The 21,598-nt window shown below is 56.3% G+C and overlaps 1 protein-coding gene across 1 annotated transcript in view; it reads right to left on the bottom strand.

The window, feature by feature from the left end:
- Positions 1–2,276: 2,276 nt before the first annotated feature.
- Positions 2,277–21,598, bottom strand: part of PPARGC1B (PPARG coactivator 1 beta) — a 45,283-nt gene continuing 25,961 nt past the window's right edge. The window contains exons 2-12 of the mRNA XM_085074039.1: positions 17,723–17,896; positions 15,407–15,619; positions 13,553–13,663; positions 11,820–12,900; positions 11,361–11,397; positions 10,934–10,998; positions 9,758–10,526; positions 9,252–9,327; positions 8,385–8,506; positions 7,477–7,631; positions 2,277–5,904 (exon numbers count right to left, since the gene is read on the bottom strand). Of these exons, the coding sequence (XP_084930165.1) occupies positions 5,801–5,904; positions 7,477–7,631; positions 8,385–8,506; positions 9,252–9,327; positions 9,758–10,526; positions 10,934–10,998; positions 11,361–11,397; positions 11,820–12,900; positions 13,553–13,663; positions 15,407–15,619; positions 17,723–17,896 (2,907 nt within the window). The 3' untranslated portion in view covers positions 2,277–5,800. The remainder of the gene's footprint in view (positions 5,905–7,476; positions 7,632–8,384; positions 8,507–9,251; positions 9,328–9,757; positions 10,527–10,933; positions 10,999–11,360; positions 11,398–11,819; positions 12,901–13,552; positions 13,664–15,406; positions 15,620–17,722; positions 17,897–21,598) is intronic.

The following is a 21,598-nucleotide window of genomic DNA, read 5'->3' as shown; positions in this document are numbered from 1 at the left end:
GTAATCAATAACAGTATCAATACTTTCTTTTCCAGGAGGCTGTGCTGGGAAGGCACAGGTTGTGCTGGGAGGACAAACCTCAGCTCTGGGTCTGTCTCTCCCTTCACACCTTTCCTTCATGTGCTCCTCTCCCTCCTGGGAACCCTGGCTGTGTCTCTGTGCCACCCTGGGCACCCTGGCACTGCTGCCCCAGCTGCATCCCCACATTTTCCCCCTGCAGGTTCATGTTCTCATCTCTCCTGGCACTGTTGGCATCGCTGTGCCCGATGTGTCTCAGAAAAACATTCCTCTGGTGGCCTTGCTGGTTTTGGAGAGCAGCAGGGAATGGGTTTCCCATCAGCTGTCCACTCTGGGTGCAGCAGTGCAGAGATGAGGGTTTGGGTTTGGGTGGGAGGATGGTTCCAGCTCTGGGGCTGGGCTGGGTGACCCACAGATGTGCTGGAGACAGGCAGGTGTAGAGCTGCTGCCTAAACCAGTGCCAATCAGCAAAAACCAGCAGCTGGCACAGCTCAGCACCTTGCAGAGCTGCTCCTTTCGGGGTGATAGGATCCTCCAGCCTGGCAGCATCACTGATCCATGCTCTGGATCAGATCAGTGCAACCTCCCAGGGCCATGGCTGGCGTGGGGCTGCTGTGTGCTCTGGGGGAGCTGTGCTGGGTCTGCCCAGGCCTTCCATCCATCCCTTCCTCAGCCCAGACTGTCAGGGGACCAGGACACCAGGGGACCAGGACACTCCGTCCTGGGACACCAGGACACGCTGTGTGTCCCTCTAGCACAGCACTGTGGCTCCCTGCTCTGCTGCTTCCAGGGGCTCTCCAGCTGCCATCCTGAGCTGCTGCATCACCACCTGCAGTCTTTTCCACGTTCTTTCCTGCTCTCTCACTGCCATCCCAGAAAACGTGAAGAGCATTCCTGTTTCATTTTTAACCCCCTCTGTTTGGGGAGTTTCTCCTGCCAGGGGTCCTGTGGTGGCAGCAGCAGCAGCAGCACTCCAAGCCCAGCGTGCAGAGCCCAGGTTTGCCCTGCGTGAGTTAAGCTGCAAGAATCCACACTTAAAATAGCAACACGCAGGGATATTCCCAGGCAGGAGATGCATCCTTGGCAGCTGGGAGGCTCTGCCACCCCCTTGGCACTGGCACAGCCCCACTGCCAGCCTCCAGTAGAGCAAAACACTTCATCCCCCAGCAGCCTGGCGCTAAAAACCAAAGTACAGCAGCACAAACTTGTTCCTTTTTTTGTTTCTTTCCACTTTATAGTATATATGTTATCGTTTATTTATAGGCAGATCACTTCACTATTTACAGTACATGAGCGTAGAGATTCTACAGTCTTTTTGATGTAAACAAGAAACTCCACGGCAGGGGAGTCTGGAAAAAGAAGCCAGTTCTGAAGTATTTACACAATTTAAAATAGAACTTTTATACCCACTGGATAGATATAGAGAATACATTGAGCGATTTGGTTAAATTATCTATGAAACTATAGAATCTGACAATGTAAAAATACAAGAAAACGTTCTCTCATTTTAGAAGGTAGACAGTTAAATCACACTAGAAATAAATCTGGTTTTTTTTTTCCTTTAAAAATAATAACAATAATAATAATAAAGGAAAGGCATAAGAATCCATGCCATCTCTTAAGGTTAAAGTATATTACATAAATAAGGACACAACAGAACGGAACTGGGGGAAAAAATTAAGTGAAATATAAAAAAACCGCTACCAATTAAAAAAAAAAAAAACATACTAAAAACTTGATTCTTAATCCCAGAGGGATCAATTCTGCTGCTTTTACTTACTCTGCAAGGAGAAAATTGCAGAGTTAAGTAGCACTTGCTCAGCATGAGTAAGGGAGGCAGAATTGGCCCCTAATAATTTTGAGCAGTGTCCTTTCACTTTGTTAAAAAAAAAAAAAAAAAAAAAAAGAAGAAAAAGACAGAATTTAGCTTTTCTTTTATAAATAACAAAGCGGATGTGCCCCTTTTTAGGTGAAATTCTTACACCTTTCTCAAGAAATGCATCAACTGAACCGTTCTCTCTCTTTCTCACATGCACTCACACACTCCCTCCCCAGCTCCTGCCGCCCCTGGGAGGGCGAGGGAAGAGGATTGAAACCCCAAAAATGAACCCCCAAGGCTGCATTTGGCTCTATATTGCTTGAGATTGTCAGGGATGGACTTAGAACAGAAAGGGTGTCGAGTTCAGCTCCAACACCCATGTATCTCAGGACTCAGCAGACCTCCAGAAAGAAAAAAAAAAATTAAAAAAAAAAATAAAAAATAAGGAGAAAACCGTGTTGATCTGCAATTGCAAAACCCATTTGCACGGCCCAGAGCTGAGATCAGACACTCAGGACTGCAGTGGTGCCTGAGCTGCTGCTTCCCAGGCACTGAGGGATTGGGAGAAACCTTTGCTTTGGGGCAGCATCCAACCTGCACACCGGGATTGTCCTCTGCATTCAGCCCACACACTCAGAAACGTTTGCTCCTCCCTGCAGAGCCTCAGGGACACCCTGGATTTCCAGCCAGAAACCCAGTGCTCCCCCTGAACAACGAGTTTTTCTGGGGCAAACCTGTGCAAAACAAGTGAAGGGGCATTTCAGCAGAAACTCTTCACATTCAGTGTCTCCCCACAGCATCAGGGGACAGCTGGGGGATGTTCTGTACTCACACAGCTGTAAAAAAATAAATCTCCTCCTGACTTATTGCCTGCCAGAACCAACCTTTTTGCTCCCAGTTTCTCCTGCCCATCCCAGAGCCTTTCAGAGAGGTCTGGGGGGTGAGGAGTCCCTTTTTGGGGGGTGAAGGGAATCCTTGGAAAAGGGGAGATCCCTGGCAGCTCCTGCAAAGCTCTGGGTACCTCTGGCTTCCCTGGCAGCAGTGCCTGGGCATTGCTTTGCTGCTGCCCCATTGCCCTGGCAGCATCCCAACCTCTCACCTGCCCCTCTGTCTGACCCACCTTCCTGCAGGCTCGAGCACTGTAAGCTAAAGACACCTTTTAGAGTTAAAAAAAAAAAAAAAACCAAAAAAACCCCCACAAAAATGGGGAAAAAAAAATCAAGTGGAAATTTATTTTCCACCACAAACACTGTGTGAGGGATTTTAAAGCCAGCAGATCTGCTCTCTGCACTCTCACCCAACCCTGAAAGGTGGGGGAAGCCCCCAGGGCAGGCAGCACACAGCCCAAGGGGCTCTGAGCATAGTGTGTAAGTCCTGAAAAAGGAGATTTTTTTGGGGAGGAGGGAAAACAAGCCATCCCAATTGAATAGGAAAAAAAGGAAAAACCCAAACCAAAGTAAACCCAACCCCACTTATAGGCTTCAGGCACCACGAAGACCACTTATTGCATCTCTTCCCACCCTAGGGCTGCAGTACTGATGAGCTCTGTGCAGGGCCAGCCCTCCCCTTGCCCAGCAGCTGGGCTGGGGCCGACCCAGGGCACCCAACCACAGGGAAACACTGGGAAATTTTCTATCTGGGCACGCCAAAACCAGTGCTCGGGAAGTGGCTGGGTGATCCCCAGGAGTGGGCTGGAGACCCCCTGCTCTGCACTGACCCTTCCCCTCCACCACCCTTGATGCATCCCCAGCAGGGCCCAACCATGGGTGCCCCAGCTGAGCGGGAGATGGAAGAATTCCACTTACTTTGCTTTTTTTTCCTTTTTTTTTCTTTTTTTTTTTTTCCTGTTGGCTTTTTTTTTTTTTTTTTTTTTTTTGGGATTGATCGTTTTCTGAAAAACATCAGCACAGCACAGGACAGTACTACCCACCCTAAATGTGTCGCTATATACATTCTACATAAGCTCTATAGCAATCACATGTAAACATCATCATCATCATCATCATCGTGAGGAAATACTAGGACAGAAAAAGGCAAAGCTACAATGAGGCAATTGCCAATAGCAGATGCTCAGTCTCGGCCAGAGCTGCTCGGTGGGATGAAAACCAGGGGGGGATTTGGGGGTGGGAGAGACGCCAGGTTGCCCTGCTGAGGCTGCAATGGCACAAGGACTGTTCCCTGGCAGTGATCGTCACCGGCGGCAGTTGGGGACCCCGCGGTGGCCTGCTGGGTGTTGTCAGAACCGCGGCTCTCCCGAGGGGATAGCCAGGGGACTGTGCTGGTGTCGGCGCTGCCGGCATTCCTGCTGCTGCCACAGCCCGGCCAGGGCCACCCTGGCAGAGCTCAGCCTCTTGGCATCGCTGCTTGTGCCATTTGCCAGGCTTTGGTCACTCTCCCTGCAGGACAAACAGACCCAGGGAATGGGGATAAAACCCCCAAGTCGTGGGGAGGGGAGACCCCAGGAGACTCTAATCTATCTATTGGCAGAGTTAAGGCTATAATATTCTATCTACAGAGGATGGCTGAATCCCTAGTGGTCTCTGGGGCTCAAAAAGAAAAGGAGACGGTGGCAATGGCTTGAGGAGCAGTGAGATTCCTGCTCCACAGGGAAAACGGTGCCTCTGGCCGGCTGGTGGTGGAGGGCTGTGTCCCCATCCCACCTCACCCACACGGGGAGGGTAAGTCCACAAGCAAATTTCACCCTTGAGCATCCCATAAATGCAGCCCTGAGGGCCCTTGGCCAGAGGCAGAGCTGTGCCACGGGGCACTGGCGGGCATGGGGACGGATTTGGGGTGTGGGTGGGTGCTGGGAAGTGTATGGCTTATCAGCTACGGGGCAGGGTGCTGGCTGGGGGATGTTCGGTGTGGGTGCTGTGCCCGCACCTCTCGGCATGTGGGGCTGGACTTTGGGCTGGATTTGGGGCTGGATTTGGGGTTGGCTGCCCAGCAGGGTGCACAGACAGGTCTTCTCACCCCGCCTGCTTTGCAGGGTGTGGAATTGAGTGCAGATCGAGCTGTCGGCCCGGCTGCTCTCCCAGCCATCCAGGGAGCAGGAGAGGAGCCAGCTGCTCCACACGGACCAGAGCCATCCATCCAGGACCCCCTGCAGCAGGCCTGGCTGGCTGCAGCCCCCCAGCCCCTCTCTCCCGGCTCCAAAGGCGGCAGAGGCCGCAGGCAGTGCATTCCTCTCCCTCCCTCTCCAGCCTGCAGAGCTGCCAGGCCCTGGCTCCATCCCCTGCCAGGACCCAGCTCAGCACGGGGGTGATCTGGGGGGCTCAGGCCAGGCCAGCACGAAGAATGGCTTTGACAGCAAAGGGGGTGACCCCGGGGTGAGCACCGAGCACCCCAGCGGGGGAGGCAGGGGAATGTCAGCTCCATGACTGCTCTGACCCCCCATTTGCTGAGTGGCAAGTGCCTCATTACAGTGCATAGTTAAAAATCAAGGAAGCGGTACAATAAATCTGAATTACAGTACATCTGAGCCATAAATACATTTTTTTTTTTTAAGTATATACTTTTTTTTTTTTTCTCTTCTCTTCTTCTATTAAAAATTAGTTTATAATCCTGATTCTATTCACAATGAACAATTTCATCATCACACACTACGGACAAAAAAATGTTATGGTGAACACAGCTGCAACTCCACGGCGGGAGCACGGGGAGGGCTGGGAGGGGGAAGAGGGGCCGGGGGGCTCCTAGGCTCACCCTAAAACAACCAGTCAGAAGCAGAAGGGGGGGACTAACGTGTGGCAGTGAGACATCAACACCATGGGGACTCACAGACAGAAGCAGCTTTGTTCAATGTAAACATCGATCAGGGGACAGCAGTCTCTCTCTCGCGGGCGTGCTCTCGCTCTCTCTCGCTCTCTCGCTTGCCATAGACTGAATAATTTCTTTGAAAACGTAAACATATTGGAAGTGCCTTGACTGAGGTATTGAGGTATTCCTCCAAGGTTAAGGCTGTTACCGATGCAGGCTGAGCTGGGCCTCCTGCAGCAAGCTGTCGAAATCCATGGTCTCGTACTTGCTTTTCACCGGGGCTGGGGAGGACTCGTCCGTGCCGCAATCTGGGGGTGGCAGGGACAGAAGGGTCAGGGAGGGGGGGTTAGTGTCCTCTCTGCCTCGTGGGGAGGGAAACTGAGGCACGGCAGGGCACTCTCACTGCCCTGCTCGGCACTGCAAGCACTGCTCACTGCCCTGCTCAGCACTGCTCACGGGACACAGTGGTGGTGGTGACAGGGATCGGGGACACTGGGGGCAGAGGGGCTGCAGCCAGGCCTGGCTGGGCAGGTCACACACCACTGACATTCACTTCCAGGGGTGCAGAACTCTGCAGGCTGCAATTTGGAGGTGCTGACACAATGCCATCCCGTGGGAGCTGTGCCACTCCACTGGCAGCCCTGTGCCAGGAGCTGAGCACACAGTGCCACTGGAAAGCCTGGGAATTCAGCACACAGCAGAGCTAAGGCTGCCTCATTTCACAGCAGCTTAACATTTTGGGTGTGCATTTTTGAATGGTGTGGTTGCATTTCACCTCTGCCTGGGGGATTCCCTTCTATCCTGCACCAGGATGAGTAGGATTTTAGGAACGAGCCAGGCTGTGCAGGAAGGGGGTAAGTGGTGGCTCTACAGAAATCAGAAGGTGAGGAGCAAAGAGAGGAATTCTTTTATTCAGGGGGGCATCTCTTGCTCCCTCCCCACAGCACTGCACAGTCAACATCCTCCTCATGGGGTGCTACCTGCTTCCTAATTTCTCTGTGCCCAAATTGGCATTTATCTAGATGAACAATGGACATTTGTGCCCAAAACCAACGTCAAGGGATGGCTGCTTTGAGGAGAGGAGATACTGCAAGGTGCTAAAAAATCAGGGAGCACTTGTATCAGACTGAGCATCTGGAGGTCAGTCAAGACTTGAGGCTTTATTTTCTGCACCTCAGTCTTTCCCTCACAAAGTGGGATCCAGAACCCTTCAGCCCCTGCAGAGGCGACAGAAATAAACATGTAGTGTTGGTGAAACGCCTGAAGCGAGGAGGGCTGGGCAAAGCCTGGGTGGGACACATTTCTCATGCAGGACTAGCACAGGGTTTGGCTCCTGGCCCTCAGCCCTGCACCCTGGTGACACAGTCACCGAGGGCTTGCTGAAGCACTGGAAGGATTAATGCCACCACAGCACATTTCAGCGCTGTCCCTTTGGCTCCACAGTGCATGTGCAGCGTGGTGAATCCATCCTGCAGAGCAGCAAACCACCCACATCACCTCTTGGGCTAATGAAATGTTGCTGACTGCCTTCTCTAATGCCTGGGAAGGGAGTTTTCTGCTGGAAAGCCTCCAGCACTGTGCAGAAACTCAGCACAGACAGGATGGGCTGCGCTCAGCTGAGCCTCGGCGGCCCCAGGCTCCGATGCTACATTTTGCAGCCAACACACCTTGAGGCCTCACAGCAGCTTTTTTGCTTCTCCCCGGTTTCCCAATCCACCTGTCTGAGCCACGAGCAGCTCCCTGAGCCACAGGAAAGCCCCTGGGCTTTTCCTGCAGGCTCTGCAGGCGTTTGGCATCCCTGCACGAGCAGGGCTCAGTGGTGCAGTGTGCTGTAACAGCTCTGTGCTGATAAGAGAGACAAAGCAGCCTCTGCTCCTCACCCAGGTCAGCGTATCTGGTCCAGAAGAAGCGGCCCAGGCCCCCAGAGCTGAGCTGGAAGGAGGGCTCGTTCCTCTTCCTTAGTGAGAGGCCGTTCTTCAGAGATAAGGCGGCATGCTCGGAATAGCGGTACGTGATGAAGCCGTACTTCTCCCCCCTGGGCGACCAGAGAAAGAATTCAGGATGTGATGATGATGCCTGATGATTTTTTGTCTCTTTTTATACCCTTTTTATACCCTTTCCCTCTCCTTGTACCCTTTAGAAACACTCCTTGTACCTTAGCCCCATGTGTTTGTAACTCTTGTAGTTTGATATTTAGCTTAGTTTAGAAGTCTAAATATTCATACTATCTCCAAAACTAGAGGCTCCAGCCTTGGAAGGAGCCTCCTCTCTGGAATATGTCTTTTAAACTAGGCTGTAGTCTCATTTAGAGGGGGTAATTAGAATAGGGGGACAATTACTTCATTTATTAAGTTTCTTATTGGGGGATTTTAGGCAGATATGCTAATTTGCAAGGTCCATAAATTTGTATACACATGGTACAGGGGGTGCTTCTCAGCATGTTTCCACCTTTGATGAGTTGTGCACCTAGGATCCTATTAAACCAAGGTAATTCCCTTTTTCCCTTTACTGCTGTGTGTCTGCTTCATATTTCTACTAGCCAAAAAGGCAACAATGAGCCCCACAGCCCTTCTGATGCAGCACTGCACCCCTGGCCCATCATTCTTCCATTCCTCCATCCCCCTTGGATCTCTGAACACAATGAATCTCCTCGATAAAAGCACCAAGACCATGGGCTCAGCTGACCAAAGGGGTTGATGCGGCACCTCCTGGCAGTGCTGATGGGGTCTGGGGAGAGGAGCTGCCTCTAGCTGCTAGAGCTCTGGACCACAGCTCACTGCCCACCCACCTGTTAGTCCTGGACAGGACCTGACACTCCACGATTTCACCAAACACCTCGAAGCGTTTCTTCAGCTCGCTGGAGCTCATGCTGCTGGAGAGGTTTCTGATGTACACCACCCGGCCTTCCCCCTGCCAAAGCAAGCAGAAGCTTTCAGGCTCGGACCTCCAAGCTGCTGAGGAGCTGTTGAGGAGCCCCTGCAAGCCAGAACTGGGAAACACTGCCATGGACACAGCCTGACATCTCCAGGATCTCTGCTGCAGCCAGGTCACAGTGTCACCCCCAGGCTGGAGCAGCCACCACCCCCTTCTTCTCTTTTGAAATTCTCCTGCATTCTTGCAGCTCTTGCAGCTTCTCCTGGCAAACGTGGGATATATATTCCCAAGAACTGCTAGGGGCAAAATCCAATTGCATTGCAGGAAAAACTGCCAAAGCAGCATGTGTGAGAGTGTGAGAGTGTGTGCACGACAGGAGGGAGCACCAATTCACTTTCCCACCTGCCCACCCCTCGCCCAGCTCCCAGGGTGTGCCCACGGTGCACGAGGATTCAGCAGGGCCACATCTGTGCCAGCTGAGCAGCTTCGGGGATTCCCCAGCTCACCCCACAAGCTGCCAGTGCCAACTGCACTGAGGCACCAGCGTGGGATGCTCTGGGCATCCCTGTGCCAAGGACTCCGTGTGTTGCCAATCGCTGGCGCCTTCCGCCGCACGTTGGGTTTTCCTCTCCCCCCTCCACCCCCATGTCCTTGTTTAACACTGGCCTGGCACCAAGGGATGCTGAAGCCAGGGCTAATGGGCTTCACTGCTGCTTTTTGGAGCAGGAGCTGAGCTGAGGGCTGGGGTTGCTCTGTCCCCACGGGGTCCCCGCTCACTTACGATGGCCTTTTCCCGTCTCTTCTCCAGCTGGCCCCGGGGCCCACTGCCACCCTGACACTGCTCGCCGTTCTCACACCTGCAAGTGGGGGACAGGAGGTCAGCCTGGGGCTGGGGGAGCTGCTGGGAAAGCTGCAAACACCAGGGAGAAGCTGAAACACCCACAGCAGAGGGTGGGCACTTGGGAGCACTGGCAGCCAAGGAGAGACTGGGGTCTGGGAACACTGGAAAGGACACTGGAAAGTCTTTTCTCATAGATGCCAGGGTGTCCTGAGCCAGCACTCACCCCTGCCCATGCTCTGTCACCCATGGAACCCCCAGCTGCTTCCTCAGGCCATGGCTGATGTTTGCAGCAGTGGCTGATGCAGCACCAATGATTTTTATCATTTTCCTTTCATTAATTAGCATCTTTACTACTTGGGCCAGCAGAGCAGAGAGCCCTGGGGCTGCCCTGCACCACAGAAGAACACAGGGGCAAGGAGAGTCCCGATGTCCCCGTGTCCCCATACCTGAAGGTGCGTCTGCTGGCAGGTGACCGTGACCGGCAGCACGAGGAGCCCGAGCTGGACCTGCTCCGGGAGCAGTAATGCAAACTGGTCCTGGAAAGGGGGTTTCTCCTCAGGCACAGCTTGGTGTTGCCATGCTCCTCCTCTTCCTCCTCCTCTTCCTCCTCATCCTCCTCCTCCTCCAGGAGGGAGCCGCTCTCACTGCAGCTGTCCTCAAAGACAGTGTCATACTCGGGGGTCTTGCAGAACACCATGTCCTCGTCATCGAGGGCACTGTCCAGAAAGCCAAAGTGCTTCGTTAAGCTGGCTCTGATCTCCTGGTCTCTCAGCTGCTTGACGCCGTCCTTCCACAGCATCTCAGTGTCCACCTCCCTGCCGAGCTCCAGGCCCTGGTAGTGAGCAGCAGGGACTCTCCTCTTGTGCTCCGTCTCCAGCTGGCTCGGCGGCTCCCACGACTTGAGCACCTTCCTCTGCAGGGCAGCCTCGGGTTTCAGCACCTGGCAGTAGTCGTGGTCCCCGAAGGAGCGGGAGAAGGGCCGCTTGAGCAAGCCCTGCTGCTCGGGGATGGGGCGCCCGCCCGCCCGGCTCAGGTGGGCGAACAGCTCCGTCCTCTCCGGGTGCTTCCTGGGGGCTTTCCGGGAGGCTGCGACGTCCCCGGTGCCCCCTGGGCTGGGAGCCACCCCGTCCTCCTTCCCAGGCTCCTGGGGGATGTCTGGCTTGTACAGGTCCTCCTCGGCGGGTTTGTACGGTGGAGTGGTGGGCGGGGTGAGACCTGAGCCCCCCAAAGAAAGGGCAGCAGTCAGCTCTGCCCCTCTGTGCTGCCCTGTCCCACCCCAGCCCTGGGCTGCACCCTGGGCCCTCACAGCCTCATCCAGGGGCACTTGGGGGAAAAAGAAGGATGCCTTGATCCCAGCAGGGACCAGAGGACTCTCCCTTCCCTCCTGGCTCATACAGAGCCCCTCTGAACAGCTTCTCTCACACCAAACACATCCCCCTGAGCTGCTCGAGGTGCTTGGATGTGGCAGCGCACAGGAGTCTCCTGTTTGCAGTGTGAAGGGGATGAACTGCCCCCTTGGCTGGGTAGGCTGGAACTGATGACTCCAGGCTGAATTTAGGGTAAATCAGCCCCCCTCCTAGAGTACAGTTTTGCAAAACTAAAAAATTCCAAGCCTGTCCTACCTGCTGTCCCACACAGCTCCACAGTCAGCATTGGCTCAAAGTTTCTCTTCCCAAAGGTTGGGTCACTGGAGAACAGAAAATCAGGAGAGAGGAAGTGTTTAGGTGAACAACAGTCCCAAAACCCAAAGAAAAGCTGAGAAAACACTGCCCACAAGTGAACCCTCCCACTTTGGCTGCTGCCCAACAGAGTAACCCCACAAGAGCAGCAGGAAGAGCAGCTCCAGGGCACACACACACTGCCCTGCCCTGGGCACGGGATTCTCCCAGCTCCCTGCACCCTGTGGTTCCCCACAGCCCCATGCCCAGCAGTGCAGCTCCCTCTGCCCTGCAAACAGCTCCCTGTGCTGGCTCAGAGGCTCTGCCCAGCCACACAACCCCAGGCAGTTTGCAGCCCCAGTGTGGTTCGTTCAGCCCCATCTGCACTTACGTTTGTGCCAAGGACAGCGCGAGACACCTGGGGGTTTCTGAAAGGCAGGAGAGAAGCAGGTTACCAGTGGAGCTGTGTCCCTGCAGTGCCCACTGAGGGCTTTGCCCACCTCACGCTGCCAGGGCTGAGCCATTCCTGCACTGGCAGCTTGCTGTGGTTTTGAGGCACCACTGCAGCTGAACCCAGGGTGAACCTGAACCTGGAGGGATGGGGCAACCTGGTCCCTGCTGGGCTATGGCCTCACCAACTCCTTCACCTCGGTATAAGGGCAGGGAAACTGAGGCAGGAGATGCCCACGGATTGAAAAAGCACCCCAAAAGAGAACAGACCCCCAGCTCCTCATGCATGGGACCCCCCAGGCAGGCAGCACAGGGGCTGCTCGCAGCTCTACTGCCAGCTGAGTGCTCACACATGGCAGGGATGGCACAGATGGATGAGCAGAGCCCCCAGCCCCCTCACCTGTTTGCTCCAGGAGGGCACAGCGCCGGCTCTCAGCGCCCAGCTCTCCATCCCCCAGGGAGCCCAGGCAGAGGGGCTGGGGCTCTGCCGATGGGGCTGTGCCCCCCACCTCCACCTCAGCTGCAGGCTCTTCGGCAGAGAAGCCCTCCAGCCCCGGGCACGGCACAGCCTCCCTGCAGCCCAGGGGCACGGAGGAGTCAGGAGGTGGCTCGTCAAGGAAGGAGAGCCAGTGGCCAAGCTCGGGGTTGAGTCTCTTGGAGCGGCGCACGGCGTAAAGAGCGCTGTCCTGTCTGCGGGCCACCTTCCCTGCGCCCAGGGTGCCCTCCTGCTTCCCCGCATCGTCCTCAAGGCCACCCAGCTCCCGCGGCACCTCCGCCTCGGCCCCGGGGCTCTGCCGCGGCTCGCCCTTCTCCGCCGCCGCCTTCCCTCGGGCTGTGCAAGTCCCACTGTTCTCCTCCCCGTCGGGCTCGGGGGAGCAGGAGCCGGGCGGCCGTGCCAGGGCGGCGTACACGGGCTTGCCCAGGCGGTATGGCTTGCTCACGTCGCACAGCAGGTCCCGTGCCAGCAGCTCCTTCAGGATGGAGAAGGATGCTCCGGGCTTCTTGCAGCTGCTCGCTGCCTGCCAGGCGCAGCCCGGCCGGCCCTGGGCGCTGCCCGGTGCGGGGGCACAGTCCGGTTTGGCTCTCTTGAAGGGGCTGCTGCAGGAAGGGGGCTTGCTGTCGGCGGGGTCGCGGGCGGGCAGCTTGCGGGGGGGCAGGCAGTAGGTGTGCATGTAGCGGATCAGCTCCACCACCGAGTGCAGCTCCCCCTCGCACGAGAACTGGCTGCCCGTGCCATCCTCCGCCGAGGACAGCGCGGCCACCGAGTCGCCGGAGCTCAGCGAGTCCTCGCTGGAGTCACTGTCGTCCTCGTGCTGGGTGCAGTCGCCCGGGAATGGGTGGTGGCTGCTGCCGGGACACTCCTCGGGTGCCTGGGGGCCTTTGGTCTGGGAGGTGCTGGAGGTGAGGTGCCGGTGCAGCTCGGTGCAGCTGCGGCTCTGTGCCTGCGGGACGCTCGCCCTCCTGTCCCGGGGACCTTCCACCTGCCCAGAGGAGACAGGAGGCAGTCAGCCCTGATTCCCACAGCCATGACCCTGGGGGGAGGCTGACAGAGCCACCCCACACCCTCAACCCCCCCAGTTCTGGCTCACCAGCACCCTGACCTCCCTGGGGTCAGCCCCATGGCTGGAGTGCTGCCCCTCCTGCATAGTGATGCTCCTTCTCCCCAGGAGGGATCTGCTGCTCTTCCCAGCCAATCTAATTTGCCGGGCCTAATGCACCTCACAATTACCCTTAGCAAAGCAGGGAAATCTCTGATGGCACCTTCTGCTGGGTTTCAGATCAGCTGCAGTGCTGGGGTGAGCTCTGCAGTGGGACAAGCAGCACTCCTGGCCTATGGCCTTGGCTGAGAGTCAGCAGGGAGGGGAGCAATGGGGTGACCAGGGAGCACATGGGGCTTTCACAAATTGGTGCTCATGGGAGTTGGGAGCTGCCAAACCCCCTGTGTTCAACTGAAATCAAGGCGTTTCTCAGCTCAGCACAAAGTCTCAAGTTTTGCAGAGCCTGGACTGCAGCAGCCAGGCACAGGAGCACCGTGGGTGACAATCCCTGCCTGTTCCCAACCCCTTGCCCAGCCCAGAGGCTCCCCACACCACCCTTCAGGACAGCTCCCAAGAGGTGGGCTTGAGGCAGTACCTTTGTGCAGGGCCGTGCAGGGCGGGATTTTGGGGTCCCGGGGCGCCGGGCGCTCCCATCCCGCTGCGCCTCGCAGCTCGGAGGCGACGGAGAGAGGAGCAACTTCTTCAGCTGCAGAGACAAGGGGCAAGAAAAGGAGTCGGCATCGCAGTGAGGGCAGGAGAAAACACCCCTTGGCTCACGTGTGAGCACAGCCATCACCGAGCATCCAACCCAAAAATGGGGCAGGGAAAACATAAAGCAGGGAAGGTTTGGGTTAGTATTTCCCACCTCCCCACATGGCTATGGGGCAGGTGCCTGGCTGTGCAGCCCTGGGGGCGTCAGGGCTGTGAGGACATGAGGGAATTTACTTCCCAGGGGAAACCCCACCCCTGTCAGACACACAGAGCTGCTGTGGCATCCAACTTCTCACTCCATCAGTTCTGCCCCGAGGTGACAGAGGCTTTACACTGGTGTGAGTGATGGGTTTGGACAGCTCGCTTGGGTCCCCGTGCAAGGCTCATTTAGCCAAAACATCCAGAGAGGGCCTGGACTCATTAACGAGCTTTCAAGGCGTTTTGCAGATGCAAATCCCTGTGGGATCTGTCGAGGATCTCCCCCAACACTCTGTGTCAAGCCCACGGGCGCCGGGAGCGGGGTTTTCCCTGGGTCACCCGCAGTGCCACCACTTCTGATGGCAGGCTCAGCACAACGTTTTCCTTCTCCTCAACCCCAGTTTTGGCCAGGGGGAGGGAAAAAACCCCAAACCCCACAACCAGCAGCAACATTTGAGATTCTGCCCGTGTGGCACTAACACCCCGAGGCGACAACAGCTCAACAGCAAGACGACTGCGTAGGCACTGGGGACTGCAGGAGAGACAGATCTGGGGCTCCCGTGCTGCCCAGAGCCCTGGGGGGTAGGGAGTGATAGAAACGGGGTGCCCAGGTCAGGGTCAGCCAGGAGATGCCAGCTGGGTCACCCGCAGCTTTAGGAGTGAGGCTCCTGTTGGTGGAAGCGCCCAGAACCCTTTCCCCCCCGCCCCTGCAACGTATACATCCTATATATACACATACAGGTCATGTGTGATATATACCCCTGCGCGGGGCGTGGGCGGTGGAAATGCACGCTGTCACCACTGGATGTCACTCCTCCCCTTGTCTGGGTTTTTGGGGACACCCCGGGAGCGGGCTGGGGGGCACTGTGAGCCCCAGGAGGGAGAAGGCTGGGTGTCTTGTCCCAGGGAATCTCCTAGGGATGGCAGGAAAGGCTGCCAGTTAATCCTGGCCGGGAAGGGAGACAGGGCTGGAGCCCCAGTATTGCAGGGAACCAAGAGGGATGCTCCAGCCACCAAATCTGGAGGGACTGGAGGCCACAGAGCCCCTGAGGGAGTTTGGTGGAAAGCACAGGGAGGGTCAAACCCTCCCGCTGAAAGGGCAGGAGCTCACACTCAGGCAAGCCCCTCTTGTGCCAGCAGGGAGCTCAGCCCGGGGCAGAGCCAGGGGGAAACAGCCACCGCTGCCCATGGGCACGGGGCTGGGACGAGCCAGGGAGACCCCCAGGCAGCCCCACAGCTGCACACGGGTTAAGAGCAGGTGTGGGCATTGCCAAAGCAGCCCCCAGCCCTCTGCCCCCCACCCCATAGATAACTGGAATACACACAGCTCGTTCCCGTGAGGATGGTGATGGAGGTGACAGCAATGATGCAGAACATGTATACGTATACAATACAAGTATATGCTTTGGTATTGACGGTTAAAGAGAGTTTTAAGCCTAGAATGAAAAAATTCAGACCTTGGCTTCCTATCATACCCATGCAGCCGGCTTATCTGGGGCTCATCCAAATCCACCTTAAACAGTAGGAAGTGGGTTCTTACTAGAGACAGCTCATCACACTCGGGGGCCGGGGGTGGCACCCCCGTGACCGGGGCGGTGGGTTTGGGGGAGGGGGCAGGTGAGGTGGTGGCAGGGTTGAGCGTGTCCCCCTCTTCCAGAGGTCGGAAGGCAGCCAGGCCCATGTCATCTCCCTGTATATCATCCAAAGTCTCGGTGAGGGCTGCCAGCAGCGCTTCGTTCTCGCTGTCTATTATCTGAAAGGAGCAGGCAGAGAAGAAGGGAGGCGTTAGGCTGGGCGGAGGGTCTGTGGGATGGTGGAGAGGGGACAGGGAGCAGCGGAGCCACGCCAGCTCCCACACTTCCCACTGACCCCAGGGTGAGAGCTTTTCCCCAGCAGAGCCCTAGGATGGGATGAGACCCAGAAAAGGAGCGTCAGTCTGTCCACCTGCAGCCCAGCAGGAACACAATGAATCAGAGCATCTCCCCTCCCAACAGGCCCTCCACCCCAGCACGAGGCAAACAGCAGCACATCAAGGATCTGTGATGAAAAGGCTCCTTGCCCAAATCCTCCTGACCCTGAGCTGCGAGTGCAAGAGCTGTGAGCTCAGCCAGGGATGCCCAGGGACAGGAGGGCACAGGGGAAGCTCAGCTTGTGACAACAACCACTCTGTGCTCACTAAAAGTCCCCAAACACCTCCAGCTCCTCAGGGGCTCTCAGCCCTCACACTGCTCCCAGTGCTCAGTGCTCAGTCCAGAGCTCAGCCCCACTCACTCCCAAATCTCCCATCAGCATCCCCAGATCACGCTGTTCACCCAAAATTGGGTCAGGGGAGCTGCAGGAAGGCCCATCTCCCTCAGGGCCAGGCAGGGCCAGGGGCTGCTCCTGCCTCCTCCCTGCCCACTGCTCCAACTTGACTTGGCTCCCTCTTCTCATCTGGGCTTTGGTTTTGCTGATGCATCTCCAGCCTTGCCAGTGCCCTCCCAGTCCCACCCAGCCCCACGAGCTCCTTCCAGTCTGGCAATACAGCACTGAAGTCCAGAGTAGGATGCAGAAGCTGAGGAATGGCTGGAGTGAGCCAGGAGCTCTTTCTTTTTGGTTCTCCTCCATCATAATCTGAATGTAAACCATGTCCAACGAGGAGCAGGCTACCATCAGCGATAAAATTAGCACGGGGGTGAAGTCAGGCTCACAGGCAGGACTGCTGCCTGCACACAGCCTCCTGTGTTTCTCTCCTCTTGTTTGAAAATTAAACATCTTTTGTTCCATGCCCTAACCTTGCTCGCAGTTACTAGAGCAGGCTCCAGGGAGAGGCAGCAGGATGCTCCATTTTTGGCTCCATTTCTTTTCCTCCTGTTATTGGCACGAGATTGCTGTGCATACAAGTTCAGTGGGATACATTTCATCATACTCCACTGCTCCTCGTCGGCCTGGCTTTTGCATTTCTGTTCTGTTTATCTTTTCCCCAGGAAGTTCATGGAAAATATGCATCTCGTGATGAAGGTCCCTCAGCTGGACTGGACCATTTTCAAGCACAGCATCAGCCCAGCAGAAAAGCCAGCGGGTTGTTATTATGGGCAGGTTAGAAAATACCGAGGCTTTTTTTTTAATCTCCTTGTTTAAATAGAAATCTTCCTCCTCCCAAAATGTAAGCCAGGGTTGGTGGTTAGCTGGTACAAGTGGGTCACAACCTCCTCGTCCAAGGGGGTAAAGGCCTGGGTGTTGCTCAGGAGGGCATGGAGATCTCAGCCCAAAGGATAGGCACATCCAGGGCATGGCATGAGCTTTGGGAAAGGCTGCCCAGCCTGCTCTGTGCCCAGCTCCTCTGCATCTCCCAACCTGCCTGTGCTGCCCTGTCCTCACAGCTCCAGGAGATGCTCAGCTCTTCTCCAAACACAGGACATGGAGCAGCCCTGCCTGTGCCCAGGAGCATCCATGGATCCATCCCAGCACAGAGCTGAGCAGAGGAACCAGTCCCTGTGCCAAAGGGACCCCAGCCCCACAAAGGGGAGGCTGCCAGAGCTGGGAAACCAGGGCAAGGGGATTGTTCCTGCTCCTGGGAAAGGAATTATTCCAGCGCTGAGACCCCCACACTGCCGCCCTGGCCTACTGGGAATGGAACAGGACACGCTGCACCCCAGCTGCAATTCCCTGGGAATAATCCAGCTCAGGAGGGCTGCCTCAGCAGCCTCCTCTGCTCCTCCTCCACCTCCTCATTAGCCCTACTCCGCTTGCCCCATTTAGGTGCACAAATTAATGGAGCACTAATCAGCTGGGGAGGAGATATTAATAGCCGAGTGTGTTCCCTCCTCCCACCCTCCTTCTCCCCCTGCCTCCACCCTCGGGGGGATGGGGGTACCTGGAAGAGCTCGGAGTCGTCGGTGCTGTACTGGCTGGAGTCGGTCTCCGAGTGCTCCCCGCCCCAGGGCAGCTCGCTGAAGCAGCCGGCAGAGTCCAGGTCGGTGGCGTCCAGCTGGGACAGATCGATCTCGGGGAAGTCGGAGTACAGGTGCTCCTCGCCAGACACCTCATACTGTGCACAGAGGGGGAGAGAATGGGTGAATCTGGAGGTGCAAGCAGCAAATCCCCCCGTGGGGATATCTCCCAGCCCTGCTGCAGCCCCTCTCCCCAGGAGCAGTGACACTGGCAGGGTGTGGTGGCACCTCTGCACCAAACTGGCCTGGCACTGGCCTTGCTGGTCACTGGGAACAGCCCCACACCTGCCACCAAACCCCCTCTGCTGTAAATATCTCTGCATACCTGCCACACTCCCACTATTGCATTGGCTACTAATAGAAGTGAGATTACAAAAGGCTCTACAAATGCTGTGATCGTTTCTTCAAACCAAGCCAGAACAAAAGAAATGCAAGCAGCCAGCAACAACATTCTAACTAGTAAGTCTTCAAATTGTTCAATCACAAGCTCAAGGAAGGTTTTTCCTTCCTCTGCTGGTAGCTCGTTGGAGCCTCATTTCTCCTTCAGCTTCTTCACTTGCATTCCAGCTGTGGCAGAGGTTGGAATATGCATTGGAATATGCAGATGCTCAGGGCACAGCACATCTGTGGTGCTCCTAGGGGGTAATTCCTGCCTTTGGTGCCCTCAAAGTGACATCCATGGTGGCCTGGGGATCAGCACAAGAGACCAGCCTCACACCCAGCCCTGCCCCTGTCCCCAGCACATCAGGACAGTCCCTCTGGGGAAGCTGCACATCCCAAAACACCACCAGGGCAATCCAAACCCTGCTCCCTGCTCGGTAAGAGCAGCGTGGAAATGAGTGGATGTCTGAGTGCACACGGGGTGATGTGAGCTCCAGGAACTGAGCTGAAAATCTCCATTCAGATACAGAAAGGAGCTGGCACCTGCCCCACTTGGGGCTGGCTTGCAGCCACAAATCCCCACGGCTGCACCCAGCACCCGAGGGAGCCAGGGCTGGCACCAGCACCAGCTGCCTGCCCTGGCACTGGGATGGTGGGATTTGCCTGCTTTTGCCTCGCTGTCCAGGTTAAAACACAGAGGGGAAAGGTCTGGTGTGACTCCTCCCGGCATTGGCTGCCCAAGGGGAGTTTTCTGGCAGTGAGGGAAGCGAGTTTATTTACAGAGCAAATGGATTTTGGAGCAGGCAAACATCTGAGCATGTGAGAGAGGGGAACGTGGGGACTCCTCCTCCTCCTGAAGCACCCTGCAAGGGTCTCTGCCATCACTCAGTGGGAAGGAAAAGGGATTTCAAACCCAGCTGCAGGAAGGGAAAAAGACAGCTTTTCTCTTTTTCTTTCTCTTCTCATTTTTTGTTTTTCAAATTGGGATAATCTGGGATTACTGACTGTGCTCCCCTGGGCTGAGGAGCCTGTCTGGCACCCTCCCCACCACACTCAGGACACTCCAAAGGACACTCCTGTGCACACACTCATCCCATTCTGCATTTCCCACCTGCTTCCCACCCTGCCCAGTCCCAGGGGAGCTGGAAGATGGGGAGAGCACCTTGGAGCACACAGCAAGGGCAGGACAGAGTGGTTTTATGGCCTGACAGTGAGGCAGTACCTTGTCCCAGCCTGCCCAGCCGTGCCCAGGGCCATAGTGGGGCTGCACTGGACCAGCAGAGCTGCTGATGCTGCCCCAGCCAGAGCTCTGGGGATGCTCTCCCAGCAGCCTCCCTTCACCTGTTGCTGCAGGGATGTACAGCAGGTAAATACCACAGCTGTGGTGCCCAAAGTGTACCAGGCACCCCTGAGGGGCTCTGGGATCTGATACTCCTCACTGAGCCCCTGGGGATGGGGATTTTCTAACCTACCCTGCAAAACCTTTGTTCCCAGGTGACAGGGGACATGCAGCAGGTCAGGGTCCCCACTGCCAGCTCTGGGGGGCACAGATGCTGCCTTTCCTCTTGTCCTGTCCCCTCTGCTCAGGGGAGCCTGGACTGCTCTGGGATCAATGTCCTTTGGCCTTTCACACGTGTCCCTTACCTGCTGTGCCTTCTCCCTGCCTTCCTGTCCCTGCTCCAGCACCTGCTCCAGAAAAAGTCTTCACAACAACTTTGTCTCCCCCTTCTCCCTGGATCTTCCCATGGGAACACAGGCAAAGGCTTTTATTTTTAGCCAAGCCATACATACATAGATATACGTGTGTGTCTCTGTGTGTGCGTGTGTGCGTGCAATTAAAAATAGCAGAGCAGTCAAATTCTCCTGCTCCTTTTGATATGCCACAAGGGAAAAGATCCTGGTGCTGAGATCACAAGGAGCAGCTGACACCAGCGCTCGGGATGTCTTTTGATCAACTCCACAGATGTGACATGTCCCCATTGGCAACAGGGCTGGGTAAAAATAAACTCCTGCAATCTAACGTTGCTGAGCTGCCCTCTCTGGGCACTCCGGGGCAGGACTGCCCTGCCACTGCCATCTGGGGATGCTCTGCAGGGCAGGAATGCCCAAAACTCAGCTCTGTTTGTGCTGAGTCTCCTCCTCTTTGAAAATCATGGAGAAACCTTTGCTTAGTGGGGTCATCCATGTGGTTACCCAGATGGGCATCGCAGCACTCCAGCCAGTCCCTCTGCTGGACAGTGCCATTTACCCAGCCCAGCCACCAAAGAGCTGAGGCTCCAGAGGGAATCCATCACTCCCAGCTCAGAATCCATCGCCCTGAGCAGCACGGAGAGCAGAGCCCCTCTGGGCTGGCTCTGGGGTGGGCAAGAGCCCAGCTCTCTGCCCAGGTCAGGGGTGGCAGCAGCCATGGGGAAGCTGTGGGCACAGGACCTCATCTGCTCTCACTCTCCCTTTTCCCACCCTTTGCACTTCCTGCTGCCTTGGGAGAGGAGTGAACTTTTGTTCTAATTTTACTCGGGACTTTGTAGGAAGATCAGCCATGGGTTCTTGGTGTGCAGCCAGCAAACACCCATGGAGACATGCTCAGAAATTCGGAGGCATCCTCCAGCCCAGACACCTGGCCCGGGTGTGCTGCAGCAAGGCTGCGACCAGAGAGCTGCTGGCAGTGTCTGGTGAATGGATCTGAGTGAGGAGATGCCCAGGCAGCTCCACAGGTGCTCCCATGCCAACACCTCCATCCTTTGGGGAGCAGAGCCCCAGCCTGGGCATCCCCTCCAGCAGCTGCTCCTGGAAGCCAAGGCTGGAAGGTGGAAAGGATTTGGGAATAGCTCTGTTCAGAGACATCTCCCTCAGCTTTTTTTAAAGCCCAAACAGAAGTCTGAGCTCAGCCCCAGCAGAGCTGTGGTCACAATTGCAGGGCAGAGCAGATCCTCACTGGGATGCTGCACAGAGCTTCCTCCTGCAGAGGTCTGACTGACCTGCTGCAGAGCTGGGACTGTCCTGGGAGGGGTTTGGCACTTCAGCCATGGGAGGCCATCAGGGACCTCCAGGCTCACTCCATGCCCCTGCTGAGGCTGCTGGAGCCAGGACAGCTGGACAGCCCCTGCCCACCCCAGTGCCAGCCCTGTCCATGCCCACGGGAGAGCTGGCAGTGCCGAGGGAGCACAAGGGATAGTCTCCAAACTGTGTGACAAGGACATGCAGAGGTCACCCTGCCAACTCTCCTGTCCCAGCACTGCCCCTGAGCACCCCCAGAGCACCAACTGCTCCATTCCCTGTCCCTGTGCAATGTCCCCAATCTGTCCTTCCTGGGGCAGTGACAAGGTGAGACAGCATGAGGAGCTGGTGTGAGCACAGCTCCATCTCCCTGCCCCATTGTGAGGGTGGTCAATGCAGGCCACTGTCACCAGTGTCCCCAG

The sequence above is a fragment of the Lichenostomus cassidix genome, chromosome 13 (assembly GCF_008360975.1).
Source record: "Lichenostomus cassidix isolate B80296 chromosome 13, HeHo_3.0, whole genome shotgun sequence".
In the NCBI taxonomy this organism is placed as follows: Eukaryota; Metazoa; Chordata; class Aves; order Passeriformes; family Meliphagidae; genus Lichenostomus; species Lichenostomus cassidix.
The sequence above is the reverse complement of the archived record's forward strand: the minus strand, read 5'-3'. Positions and strand labels throughout refer to the sequence as shown.